At 40.5% G+C, this 14,356-nt stretch overlaps 1 protein-coding gene across 3 annotated transcripts in view; it reads right to left on the bottom strand.

The window, feature by feature from the left end:
* LOC123992640 (serine/threonine-protein kinase ULK2-like) overlaps positions 1–2,711 on the bottom strand; it is a 49,118-nt gene extending 46,407 nt beyond the window's left edge. Inside the window, exon 1 of one of the 3 annotated variants that reach the window (XM_046293961.1) lies at positions 1,405–2,711. In XM_046293961.1, coding sequence (XP_046149917.1) covers positions 1,405–1,494 — 90 coding nt within the window. In that variant the 5' untranslated portion in view covers positions 1,495–2,711. The remainder of the gene's footprint in view (positions 1–1,404) is intronic. The other 2 variants (XM_046293960.1, XM_046293958.1) reach the window with 2 other exon arrangements.
* Between the last annotated feature and the right edge of the window lie 11,645 nt (positions 2,712–14,356).

Raw genomic sequence — 14,356 nt, 5'->3', positions numbered from 1 at the left:
ATTTACATCGAACCCCCTCCCTTTTGTACATTGCTGCTACTCGCTGTTTGTTTGTTATCTATGCATAGTCACTTCACCCCCACCTACATGTACAGATTACCTCAACTAGCCTGTACCCCCGCACTCTGACTCAGCACCGGTGCCCCCTGTATTTAGCCTCGTTATTGTTATTCTTATTGTGTTACTTTTTATTATAGTCTACGTGGTAAATATTTTCTTCTTCTTGAACTGCACTGTTGGTTAATTAAGGGCTTGTAAGTAAGCATTTCACGGTAAAGTCCACACTTGTATTCGGCGCATGTGACAAATAAAGTTTGATATGCACAGTGGCAATAGGGTACCATGATGATATCATCCCTTTTATGTAAAATGTCTGGCCCGCAAATTCCTTGTGTTTTATCAATATGGTTTGTGTGTGAATTTGAGTATGACACCCCTGTTATTGTATCCATATTGTCTTAATGTTGACATACCTTCACCATTGGAGTAGCTACCTATGGTATTATGAATCTTTGCATACTGATGTTCTGCTCTCAGAATAAATTAATACAATACTGTACACTACACAGTGGCAATAGGGTAGCATGGTAACATAATCCCTGGATGCATCACACAGTGAGATAGATGTGGAGCAGGCTCAGAAATATCTAACAGTCTCTACTCTCTGACCGTCCTTCAGCTGCACCTGGATCAACAGAACACTGTTTGGTCCACATCCCCATCATGGACAGTCACCACAGTCCTGTCAGTCAGTCAAGATGCTTTATCATCACTGTGAGTGTGTGGGCAATCAAGCTAATAGGATGACTATCATCGCATTCCATTGTTGATATTTAAAAAAAGGATTACATTGAGATGTAGACTATTGCTCATATCATGACTGAAGATGGAGAAAGAAGACCTTAAGGAGGAAAAACAAGCAGACATGCTCCCTTTCCACCTTATCTAGGCTGGCTGGCTACGTCAGTGAGCTATTCACTGCTGCTTGAGTCATCCGTTTCATGAATGAACGGCTCGCATCTCTCTGCACCCAGTGCCAGACCATAACGCAAGATTGCACAACATCATCACATGATCGAGGCTTATGAAACACAATAACATGCATGATCAAACATGTATATAACACTGCTATATTTGAATACAGTGAAGACTATGAATGGATTTAACTGCAATTTTTGCATCACTATCGTAACTAATATTTATGTCTAGTTAGTTGAAGGAAAACTAAACAAAATTATGCCATTATGCCATTTTATTTACTGCAGTGCAATGCCACTGACCTAGATGTATATAAACGTCACTACTCTCACATAACATCATAGAGAAAAAAAAGAGGAGAGGGAGGGTGCAAGCAAAGCAATGGGAAAGATTGAGATGCAGACCTTCTATGTTCCAGATAGTTACCTTTCTGTGCCTTCCTTTGAACACCACAGCGAAAGCCCCATGTCCCACCAGGTCCTTTCTGCTGTATTCAAAGTCTCCAACCGTCTCCATTGTCAAAGTAACTGTCCAATTTAGGTCATGTGTCTTAAGGTTCTTTCTTTAGTGAGGCACGTTGAAGGATGCTCTCTTTTGATATCAGAACCCTGGTGCAACAATGTATCCACCTAAACGTTGCTTTAACTGTCAAGCAAACTGGTGATTGTGGCGTTTACGCAATACAAGTCAGTTTTACAAGGACAAGCGTGCATTCCATTCCACCTTTGATATTGACTGAGACTGCAAAACTGGAGCTAGTGTCAAAATATTTCCTGTCAGAAGCCAACTACAACAGATTCTGTAATGTTTGACGTTTAACTATTTCCACAATCAGACAATGCAGTCAGCTTTATGCATGGCTGGACACAATCCCAAGGTACACAATGTCAGTCCCTACTGCCAGCTGTCATTTTCTGACCCCAATTGCTAACGTTATACACTGGCTAGCTACCTAGAAATATGTGCATTTAGTTAGCTCAAAACTGCTTTGATTGACATTCTACATGATGTCAGGTATTCTGGATAAATAGATTGCACGCTTCAAACACCCACAGACACTTCTACTATATAACCATAGAGTGACATGCTGTGACATACGTCATGTTGCCCATTGTTGCTGGCAAACAACCATGCTAACAGCATCTTATATACAGTAGCTAGTTAGCTTTAACGTTAGCTTCATGCTACCTAAACAGAATATCAATTGAATTGACGGATCACAACTAGCAATGATCCGATTATCGCAGGTTATTGTAAGAACATCTCAAATACAGGCCCATATATTTTCCTGAAAAGCTATGAAATGCAACACTACTGAGTTTCAATATAATTCGTGTCAGTCAATTTACTGTCATACTAGTCCTCTGGTGAGATGTTCTATCCAGAAGACTTCTTTCTCTCTGCTTGGAAAACATTGACGTTCGTGCGATTCTCTTCAATGTTATCCAAATCGCATCTATTCAAATTCCTTGATTTTCATCATTGGTCATCAAAACTCAGTCACAGGGCGAAAATACTTGGGTCAGCAAGGACATGGCAACCGATTCAAATTCACATTTACCGTACGACAATTAAAACCATTGAATGTATGTCCCTTAATACAGTTAATCTGCTCAATTATTTTGGCTTCGTCTTTCCCCTTCCAATCACATTGGCCAGGTACAGCCTTGTCTACTGACAAATTTAACCTATGTCAATACATAACAAATGACGAAGTGAGTACTGTGACAAATCTTTTATTCCATATCCTTCCGCGGACCACATCAATGCGCAATATGCCCTCCGCGACGAAGGATAGTTCCACGATGTCGTAATATAGGTAATATTGGGATAACCCAGAACTAAAACCTCGTGTTGTAGCTTTGATTCGATTTGAATAAAAACATATGACATATTTCGTTGTTATTAATGAAGTAAAACATGCAATTACTTAGCTCGCTCAAAAATACCTTCAGAGTCACCCTCATAAACAATGTGTATAAAAGTTCCCCCTACTCCTACTTAATTAATAGTTCATGTCTTTATTTTCTCTGGTAAATTTTACATACACAAAATAAAATAATTAAAATCTGTTCCCAAAAATCTCTAGATTTAGTCAGTGACAAAAAGCTAAACAATTCATTCTTACAACTATACCATAGGTTTATACAAATGTAACCCCTGGCCTTTTTTGTTTTATTATTTGATTTGGTTTCAGAAGAATAAAATATAATTGTAGTGATGTGCTGTTTATTTGTTACTGTAATTTGAATAACACAAATATATATATATTTTTTTTTACTAAAGTCTCGTGTAATTGGTCATATGCTCGATGTACGTAGTCTGTCCACGAAATATTATAATTTAGACTACACATTTTTGGTTGTTCATTTAAATGGTATTTATCTACCAGTATCGAGGTATGTTTGATTTACAAAAAAATGAAACTTTGCAATTGTTTGACTATGACACCCTTAAAATAAATGCTGCGTTCATGTGCTAGTTGGAACTAGGAAACTCGAAAATGCCCGACTTGCTGATTCGTTGAACGCGGCACGTGTATAACGACAACATAATAATTTCCAAGTGATTAGCTACTTAAAATTATTGGGATATATGAATGCAAGTATTAACCTACATCAGAGGTATTCAAATCTTACATAGGTCCGGAGCCTGCTGGTTTTCTGAAAATGAATTGCACCCACCTGGTGTCACAGGTCCAAATCAGATCCTGATTAGAGAGGAACCATTCACAAAAGCAGTGGATCTGGTTTACAGGTCCAGAGTTGAGTTAATGGGCCTACAGTATCATTAACAAATATAGCCTATCGATTGTCATCCCAAAGTGGACAGTAATATGATAGCCCAATCTCACTATGTTTTGAAATTATATTTCAGAGCCCGAAACCCACGTACCCCAATGATGTATGTATTGGTACCCCATTGCATGTTCAGCCCCATCTAGCGTTAAAGTACTAGAGACAGTGATCGGCTACCAGAGATTGACATTATGGTCAGGCCTCTATTTGTAGCTCAAGACTGATCCGTCATTCCTTTGCTTTGAAAATGTTGCCCCCTACTGGATTTATTCAGGTATGACATATCCATTGAATGTGTTTGAAAAATAAAAACAGCTGACTCCCTTGTCACTGAGTGTCCTGGATCCTTTATTATTTAATTAATGTATAAACCAAACAGACCTATAGTTTATTAGTGTGACTTGCTCTAGATATTGCACTTCTTATTCATGTTTCTTCACGGAGATTCGTTAGCATTTTACATTTGTTTATGCTAATTTGATTTCTGCACTGGAACGGATATCAACTTAACAGGAAAACGAAGGCAGTAAGGCCATCAATGCAATTATATTCAATCAATTGGCCAATACATTAGTTGGGTTACTTGCTCTTTGGGGACCGTTGTAATTACTTGGATAGCCCTTTGGTGATGGTGGAAAATATACAGTGCCTTGCGAAAGTATTCGCCCCCCTTGAACTTTGCAACCTTTTGCCACATTTCAGGCTTCAAACATAAAGATATAAAACTGTATTTTTTTGTAAAGAATCAACAACAAGTGGGACACAATCATGAAGTGGAACGACATTTATTGGATATTTCAAACTTTTTTTACAAATCAAAAACTGAAAAATTGGGCGTGCAAAATTATTCAGCCCCCTTAAGTTAATACTTTGTAGCGCCACCTTTTGCTGCGATTACAGCTGTAAGTCGCTTGGGGTATGTCTCTATCAGTTTTGCACATCGAGAGACTGACATTTTTTCCCATTCCTCCTTGCAAAACAGCTCGAGCTCAGTGAGGTTGGATGGAGAGCATTTGTGAACAGCAGTTTTCAGTTCTTTCCACAGATTCTCGATTGGATTCAGGTCTGGACTTTGACTTGGCCATTCTAACACCTGGATATGTTTATTTTTGAACCATTCCATTGTAGATTTAGCTTTATGTTTTGGATCATTGTCTTGTTGGAAGACAAATCTCCGTCCCAGTCTCAGGTCTTTTGCAGACTCCATCAGGTTTTCTTCCAGAATGGTCCTGTATTTGGCTCCATCCATCTTCCCATCAATTTTAACCATCTTCCCTGTCCCTGCTGAAGAAAAGCAGGCCCAAACCATAATGCTGCCACCACCATGTTTGACAGTGGGGATGGTGTGTTCAGGGTGATGAGGTGTGTTGCTTTTACGCCAAACATAACATTTTGCATTGTTGCCAAAAAGTTCAATTTTGGTTTCATCTGACCAGAGCACCTTCTTCCACATGTTTGGTGTGTCTCCCAAGTGGCTTGTGGCAAACTTTAAACGACACTTTTTATGGATATCTTTAAGAAATGGCTTTCTTCTTGCCACTCTTCCATAAAGGCCAGATTTGTGCAATATACTACTGATTGTTGTCCTATGGACAGAGTCTCCCACCTCAGCTGTAGATCTCTGCAGTTCATCCAGAGTGATCATGGCCTCTTGGCTGCATCTCTGATCAGTCTTCTCCTTGTATGAGCTGAAAGTTTAGAGGGACGGCCAGGTCTTGGTAGATTTGCAGTGGTCTGATACTCCTTCCATTTCAATATTATCGCTTGCACAGTGCTCCTTGGGATGTTTACAGCTTGGGAAATCTTTTTGTATCCAAATCCGGCTTTAAACTTCTTCACAACAGTATCTCGGACCTGCCTGGTGTGTTCCTTGTTCTTCATGATGCTCTCTGCGCTTTTAATGGACCTCTGAGACTATCACAGTGCAGGTGCATTTATATGGAGACTTGATTACACACAGGTGGATTGTATTTATCATCATTAGTCATTTAGGTCAACATTGGATCATTCAGAGATCCTCACTGAACTTCTGGAGAGAGTTTGCTGCACTGAAAGTAAAGGGGCTGAATAATTTTGCACGCCCAATTTTTCAGTTTTTGATTTGTTAAAAAAGTTAGAAATATCCAATAAATGTCGTTCCACTTCATGATTGTGTCCCACTTGTTGTTGATTCTTCACAAAAAAAATACAGTTTTATATCTTTATGTTTGAAGCCTGAAATGTGGCAAAAGGTTGCATAGTTCAAGGGGGCCGAGTACTTTCACAAGGCACTTTTTATTTCACCTTTATATAACTAGGTAGGCTAGTTGAAAACAAGTTCTAATTTACAATGGCGACCTGGCCAAGATAAAGCAAAGCAGTGTGACACAAACAACAACACGGAGTTACACATGGAACAAACAAACATACAGTCAATAATACAATTGAAAAGGTCTATATGCAATGTGTACAAATGAGGTAAGACAAGGGGGTAAGGCAATAAATAGGCCATAGTGATGAAATAATTACAATTTAGCAATTAAACACTGGAGTGATAGATGTGCAGAAGATGAGTGCAAGTAGAGATACTGGGGTGCGAAGGAGCAAAATAATAAAAAATAATAACAGTATGGGGATGAGGTAGTTGGATGAGCTATTTACAGATGAGCTATGTACAGGTGTAGTAATATGTGAGCTGCTCTGACAGCTTGTGCTTATAGCTAGTGAGGGAGACGTGAGTGTCCAGCTTCAGCGATTTTTGCAGTTCGTTCCAGTCATTGGCAGCAGAGAACGGGAAGGAAAGGCGGCCGAAGGAGATGTTGGCTTTGGGGGTGACCAGTGAAATATACCTGCTGGAGCTCGTGCTACGGGTGGGTGCTGCTATGGTGACCAGTGAGCTGATATAAGGCGGGGCTATAGCTAGCTAAGACTTATAGATGACCTGGAGCCAGTGGGTTTGGCGATGAATATGAATCGAGGGCCAGCCAACGAGAGCATACAGGTCGCTGTGGTGGGTGGTATAAGGGTCTTTGGTAACGTAACGGATGGCACTGTGAAAGACTGCTTCAAGTTTGCTGAGTAGAGTATTGGAAGCTATTTTGTAGATGACATCACCGAAGTCAAGGATCGCTAGGATAGTCAGTTTTACTAGGGTAAGTTTGGCGGCGTGTGTGAAGGAGGCTTTGTTGCGAAATAGAAAGCCGATTCTAGATGTGATTATGGATTGGAGATGTTGTCATAATGACTGTGTAAGTCTATGGAAGGGGGTGACAACCATGAGCCTCCTAGATTTTGTATTGGATTCCTTGTACCCAGACGAGGACGGAAGCTATCTGTTCTTCGGCTACACCATGGTGCTACCCTACAGAGTGCTGTTGAGGGATCTGCCGACCTTTATTGCAAAATAGCGTATTTTCATATATTTTTTGGTGACCTGTGATTGTATTTAGTATAGTTTATTTATCATTTTTATGAAATTCACTGAGGAATTCACTGAGATGGTCCTCCCTTTCCTCCTTTGAGGAGCCTCCACTGATATATACAGTGGGGCAAAAAAAGTATTTAGTCAGCCACCAATTGTGCAAGTTCACCCACTTAAAAAGATGAGAGAGGTCTGTAATTTTCATCATAGGTACACTTCAACTATGACAGACAAAATTAGAAGAAAAAAATCCAGAAAATCACATTGTAGGATTTTTAATGAATTTATTAGCAAATTATGGCGGAAAATAATTATTCTCAATACTTACAATAGGCTGACAAGGTACAAATCTGTCGTTCTTCCCTTGAGCAAGGCAGTTAACCCACTGTTAACCCAAGGGATGGGTTAAATGCGGAAGGCAAATTTTTGTTAAATGTATTCAGTTGAACAACTGACTAGGTATCCCCTTTGCCCTTTCCTTTCCTGTTATATTTTACATTTTTTACTGCAACCGCCAACAACAAGAGGATTCAGGAGCCTGCTCTCAATGAGTGTTGATAGCCTGCTGCTGCCTGCTGCCGCTCTGCTAATTGTCAGATGGGGGGAGGAGAGGAGCTAGGGGGCCCACGTGATTGGGTAACTGATTAATAAAAAATAAACTGAATAATAAATAATAATAAATAATATAACAGGTCAATTGTGTGAGTCAGGGGCCTGGACCAAGCCTATACGGGGCCCAAGAGTGGAAAAAACAACAACAAAAACAATCACTTTTATTATTATCATTACTGTTCATTTTCTATCCAACCGCAGAGCATCATTTAGCCACAGAGGATCAATAGTTTTAAAAAACAACAGCATGTGAATTACATTTTATCACAAGCACATACAGGTAACTGCCAGAATAAAGAAAATACCAACATAAAGTGTCTTAAAAGGGTGTTGGGCCACCACGAGCTGCCAGAACAGCTTCAATGCACCTTGGCATAGAAAACATCCACCTGACATAATATTAACTTTGTATCCCTCATTTACTCAAGTGTTTCTTTATTGTGTCAGTTACCGGTTTCCTAGCGTGCCAAATATACAGCTTGTTGTGTTGTGGCAATAGACATATAATCCATATAACTTTTTTGCAAACCTCTTACGCTTGAAATGTAGTGTTAAACTCATGGGTACGCTAGCAATGACTATATTGACTATATTTCTATGGTTTGGTTGTGGCTGTCTGTTTGCCTACTCCATTTTTTTTGTTTTTCAAAGTAGCTCATTTTGAGATAGGCTATTGCCAAGAGGAGTGCATTGGCCTTCACCATCAGTAGTCATGGCTCCAACTTCATCATTTGTTGAGTCAGTGTGCCACTGTAAATTGTATTTAAAAATCAAAAACCTTTGGTCAAAAAATGATGCTGAAAAACTAATTCATGTTTTTGTCACTTCTAGATTAGACTACTGCAATGCTCTACTCTCCGGCTACCCAGATAAAGCACTAAATACATTTCAGTTAGTGCTAAATATGGCAACTTCACTAGAACGACATTTTTGTATCATATTACTCCAGTGCTAGCCTCTCTACACTGAATTCATGTTAAGGCTAGGGCTGATTTCAACATTTTCTCCTAACCTACGAAGAATTACATGGGCTTGCTCCTACCTATCTTTCCTATTTGATCCTGCCGTATATACATACACGTACGCTACATTCACAAGACGCAGGACTCCTTACTGTCCCTAGAATTTCTAAGCAAACATCTAGAGGCCGGGCTTTCCCCTATAGAGCTCCATTTTTATGGAATGGTCTGCCTATCCATGTGAGAAATGCAGACTTGGTCTTGACCTTTAAGTCATTACTGAAGACTCATCTCTTCAGTAGGTCCTATGATTGAGTGTAGTTTGGCCCAGGGGGGCGAAGGTGAACGACAAGGCACTGGAGTGGCAAACCGCCCATGTTGTCTCTGCCTGGCTGGCTCCCCTCTCTCCACTGGGATTCTCTGCCTCAAACCCTATTATGGGCGCTGAGTACCTGGCTTACGTGGGCTATACTCAGCCTTGTCTCAGGGCAGTAAGTTGATGGTCTGTTGATATCCCTCTAGTGGTGTTGGGACTGTGCTTTGGCAAAGTGGGTGGGGTTATATCCTGCCTGGTTGGCTCTGTCTGGGGTATTGTCGGATGGGGCTACAGTGTCCCCCGACCCACCCCTGTCTCAGTCTCCAGTATCTTTTTGTTGTTGTTTAAAACGGTTTATTCAGTTTTACACACATAATAAGGCAACACAATAAACAATATAAATAATATACTCAAGTAGAAAACAAAAAAATAAGAATAAAAATAATACATACGAATAAAACACTGTACTTTAGACAAGTTAAACACACTGAGCAGACGGGTACAGAAATTAAATGGCAATCTGTAGTCATGAGACGCGGGATAGGGGTGGAGAAATGCAACTACTCACAGACGGTCAGGTCATAGACTGATAATCCACTGGACCAAAATTGAAGTTTACAATGTTTTTTGTAGTTTGTTTTGTGTAAACAAAATAAGAACATGGTAAAACAAGCTCACATTTTAGGCTCTGACAGGGAAAGAGGAATAAGGCATCCACAAGCCACATTCAATAAGAATCAATAGGCACATCACCAACCTCAATGTCCTCGCAAAGACCCACAAAGATATTATCCTCCAACCAGTAAGTCACATGGGTGTCAAATACAGACTTCTTTTTGTTTTTATAAGAATGCCATCAGAGGGTGAACTGTTCAAAGGAAGACCGGAATGGAGCACAAACATTATTCAACAGTGTGTAGTTTCCACATGTATTGAATTTGTTCTAATTTCAGAGAGCACAACCCATCTCCCAACCAATATTTAAAAGATGGGGTTCTCCAGTTTTGGAGTATTAGCCATCGAGCTAAAAGAGTTGTATAAGCAACAGTGAGTGTCCAGTATCTATGCTGCAATAGTCTATGTGCCGGGGGGCGAGGGTCAGTCTGTTAAATCTGGTGTAATTCACCTGTCTTATCTGGTGTCCTGTGTGCTCACTCTAATTCTCTCTCTCCCTCCCCTCCTGGAGGACCTGAGCCCTAGGATTATGCCTCAGGACTACCTGGCCTGATGACTCCTATCTGTCCCCAGTCCGCCTGGTCTTGCTGCTGCTCCAGTTCAGTTTCAACCTTTCAGCCTGTGGCTAGGAAACCCTGACCTGTTCACCGGACGTGCTACCTTGTCCTGGACTTGCTGTTCATTTTCTCTCTCTCTCTCTCTCTCTCCCTCTCTCTCTCTCTCTCTCTCTCTCTCTCTCTCTCTCTCTCTCTCTCTCTCTAGCTCTCTCTCTCTCTGCCTTTCTCCCTCTCTGCCTTTCTCTCTCTCTCTGCCTTCTCTCTCTCTCTCTCTCTTTCTCTCTCTCTCTCTCTCTCTCTCTCTCTCTCTCTAGCTCTCTCTCTCTCTCTCTCTCTCTCTCTCTCTCTCTCTCTCTCTCTCTCTCTCTCTCTCTCTCTCTCTCTCTCTCTAGCTCTAGCTCTCTCTCTCTCTCTCTCTCTCTCTCTCTCTCTCTCTCTCTCTCTCTCTCTCTCTCTCTCTCTCTCTCTCTCTCTCTCTCTCTCTCTCTCTCTCTCTCTCTCTCTCTCTCTCTCTCTCTCTCTCTCTCTCTCTTTCGCTCTCTCTCTCTCTCATGTAGACAGTGGGGCAAAAAAAGATTTAGTCAGCCACCAATTGTGCAAGTTCTCCCACTTAAAAAGATGAGAGAGGCCTGTAATTTTCATTATAGGTACACTTCAACTATGACATTCAAAATGAGAAAATAAAATCCAGAAAATCACATTGTAGGATTTTTAATGAATTTATTTGCAAATTATGAAGTTTGCTAGAGAGCATTTGTATGATCCAGAAGAAGATTGGGAGAATGTCATATGGTCAGATGAAACCAAAATATAACTTTCTTTGGAGGACAAAGAATGCTGAGTTGCATCCAAAGAACACCATACCTACTGTGAAGCATGGGGGTGGAAACATGCTTTGGGGCTGTTTTTCTGCAAAGGGACCAGGATGACTGATCCGTATAAAGGAAAGAATGAATGGGGCCATGTAACCTTCCATCAGCAAGGGCATTGAAGATGAAACGTGGCTGGGTCTTTCAGCATGACAATAATCCCAAACACACCACCCGGGCAACGAAGGAGTGGCTTCGTAATAAGCATTTCAAGGTCCTGGAGTGGCCTAGCCAGTCTCCAGATCTCAACCCCATAGAAAATCTTTGAAGGGAGTTGAAAGTCCGTGTTGCCCAGCAACAGCCCCAAAACATCACTGCTCTAGAGGAAATCTGCATGGAGGAATTGGCCAAAATACCAGCAACATTGTATGAAAACCTTGTGAAGACTTACAGAAAACGTTTGACCTCTGTCATTGCAAACAAAGGGTATATAACAAAGTATTGAGATAAACTTTTGTTATTGACTAAATACTTATTTTCCACCATAATTTGCAAATAAATTAATTAAAAATCCTACAATGTGATTTTCTGGAGAAAAAAAATCTAATTTTGTCTGTCATAGTTGAAGTGTCCCTATGATGAAAATTACAGGCCTCACTCATCTTTTTAAGTGAGAGAACTTGCACAATTGGTGGCTGACTAAATACTTTTTTGCTCCACTGTATATACTGTATATACTGCTGTCTCAACCTCCGAAAGCTATGAAAAACTCTTGAGCTGTTGACCTGTTGTACTCTCTACAACCACTGATTATTATTTGACCCTGCTGGTCATCCATGCATGTCTTGAGGAACAATCTGGCCTTAATGGCCATGTACTCTTATAATCTCCACCCAGCACAGCCAGAAGAGGACGGGTCACCCCTCAGAGCCTTGTTCCTCTCTAGGTTTCTTCTTAGGTTCCTGCCTTTCTAGGGAGTTTTTCCCAGCCGCTGTGCTTCTACATCTGCATTGTTTGCTGTTTTTTTTGTTGCTGTGTTTCTATATAACACTTTGTGACATCTGCTGATGTAAAAAAGGACTTTATAAATACATATGATTGATTGATTGATTTGACCTCTCTTTACTTAGCTCCGTTCATCTTTACCTCGATCCTGACTATTCTCCCAGTACCTGCTCCTGAAAAACATCCACCACCATGCCACCACCATGCTTCACCGTAGGAATGGTGCCCGGTTTCCTCCAGAAGGGACTCCTTGACATTCAGGAGTGCTGCAGAGATGGTTGTCCTTCTGAAAGGTTCTCCCATCTCCACAGAGGAACTCTGGATCTCTGTCAAAGTGACCATCGGGTTCTTGGTCACCACCCTGACCAAGGCCCTTCTCTCCCGATTTCTTAGTTTGGCCGGGCGGCCAGCTCTAGGAGGAGTCATGATGGTTCCAAACATCTTCCGTTTAAGAATGATGGAGGCCACTGTGTTCTTGGGGACCTTCAATGACACAGAAATGTTTTGGTACCCTTCCCCAGATCTGTGCCTTGATAAAATCCTGTCTCAGAGTTCCATAGACAATTCCTTCGAACTCATGGCTTGGTTTTTGCTCTGACATGCATTATCAACTGTGGGACCTGAAACAGACAGCTGTGTGCCTTTCAAAATCCTGTCCAATAAATTGAATCTACCACAGGTGGACTCCAAATAAGAAACATCTCAAGGATGATCAATGGAAACAGGATGCACCTGAGCTCAATTTTGAGTCTCATAGCAAAGGGTCTGAATACTTGTGTAAATTTCTATTTTTTCCATTTTAAAATTAGGCTGTAACATAACAAACTGTGGAAAAAGTGAAGGGCTCTGAATACTTTCTGAGTTATTGTTGTTTAATAATAATTTTGAAATACTCCTATCATTCTAGTATTGTCACGTCTACTTCCGCTCCCCCTCTACGGCGCTCGACGTCGCCAGTTTACTCATCATTACGCACACCTTCCACCATCGTTATACGCACCTGTGCCTCATGAGACTCACCTGGACTCCATCAATTCTATGATTACTTCCCCTATATCTGGCAATCCCTTTGGTTCTTTCCCCAGGCAATATTAGTTATGTTTTTCATGTCCAGATGCTACTCTTGTTTTGTATTGTTCCATGTTTATTGTATTATTAAATTCACCCCCTGTACTTGGTTCTTGACTCCCAGCTTCTGGGTTGCAAGTATTGAAAAGATGAGAGCTGTTTGAATGCCCAGCTTGTGTGTAAAGATGAACCCTGCTCCTTTATGACCAGCAGTAGGAGGGGCAGGCACACACAAACACACACACACACACACACACACACACATGCACATACACACTACACACACACAAGTGTTTACATTAGCAAGCACTAGCCGGCTTTTGGCTGATGAAAGTGCAGTATGCATTTTGAAAACATATACTTAATTGTGCGAAACCCGAAAGTTTACTTCATATTATGAGGCATGTCTTGCCTTTCTTCAAAGTAGCTTAAGCCAAAATGAGTTTCTATAGGTAAACGTGGATGAAATTATTTTATAAATACTTCCATATGCCACTAAAATAAGTAGCCTATTTCTCTAATATTCTATTCGTTTCAATTAAATTTTCTTTCATTGTCCAGTAGTCAAAGACACAATCCTAGTCATATTTGCAAGCAACCCATGCTAGTTGTTGCATCTTTAGATCTCCCATTTTTCAAAATTTCTAAGAATATTTTCATCTCTTTCACACGAAACTGCTGCCATGTGCAGTGCACTTTTGACATTGGTGTTTTCCCGCTAATTGCATTAAGGAAAGAACATTCCTGTGTAGCATACTGACATGTGTGCATTTCTGCGCTTAAAATGTGAACAATAATAGTTTATCAACATTTTAAGCTAGATGTTCAGATCTGTTGCATTACCCTCATTGCTTATTAAAGTTTTTGTTGATGTACTGGTTGTATAAATTTGGGATCTATCATTCCACAACTGTCCCAGAGTCTGCATGTTTGGAATAGTGGATCTCTCGACACAACTGCACGAGTCTCATTGTGTACTTTTAAAAAAATCTAAGGACAGGTTTTGTGTCAACAACAACCCACACAAGTGAGTAAATGATGGAGAGATGATTTTTCCTGCTTTCTTTACCTATAGTGAGCCTACCGTAATCTCTTAAAAGCCAAGATGAAAATATAACTTACATTTATATTTTACTCAAAAACGATATTTTAGTATTTTGTTTACTAGTCCATTTAATA

Source organism: Oncorhynchus gorbuscha, linkage group LG13, assembly GCF_021184085.1.
Source record: "Oncorhynchus gorbuscha isolate QuinsamMale2020 ecotype Even-year linkage group LG13, OgorEven_v1.0, whole genome shotgun sequence".
NCBI lineage: Eukaryota > Metazoa > Chordata > Actinopteri > Salmoniformes > Salmonidae > Oncorhynchus > Oncorhynchus gorbuscha.
The sequence above is the reverse complement of the archived record's forward strand: the minus strand, read 5'-3'. Positions and strand labels throughout refer to the sequence as shown.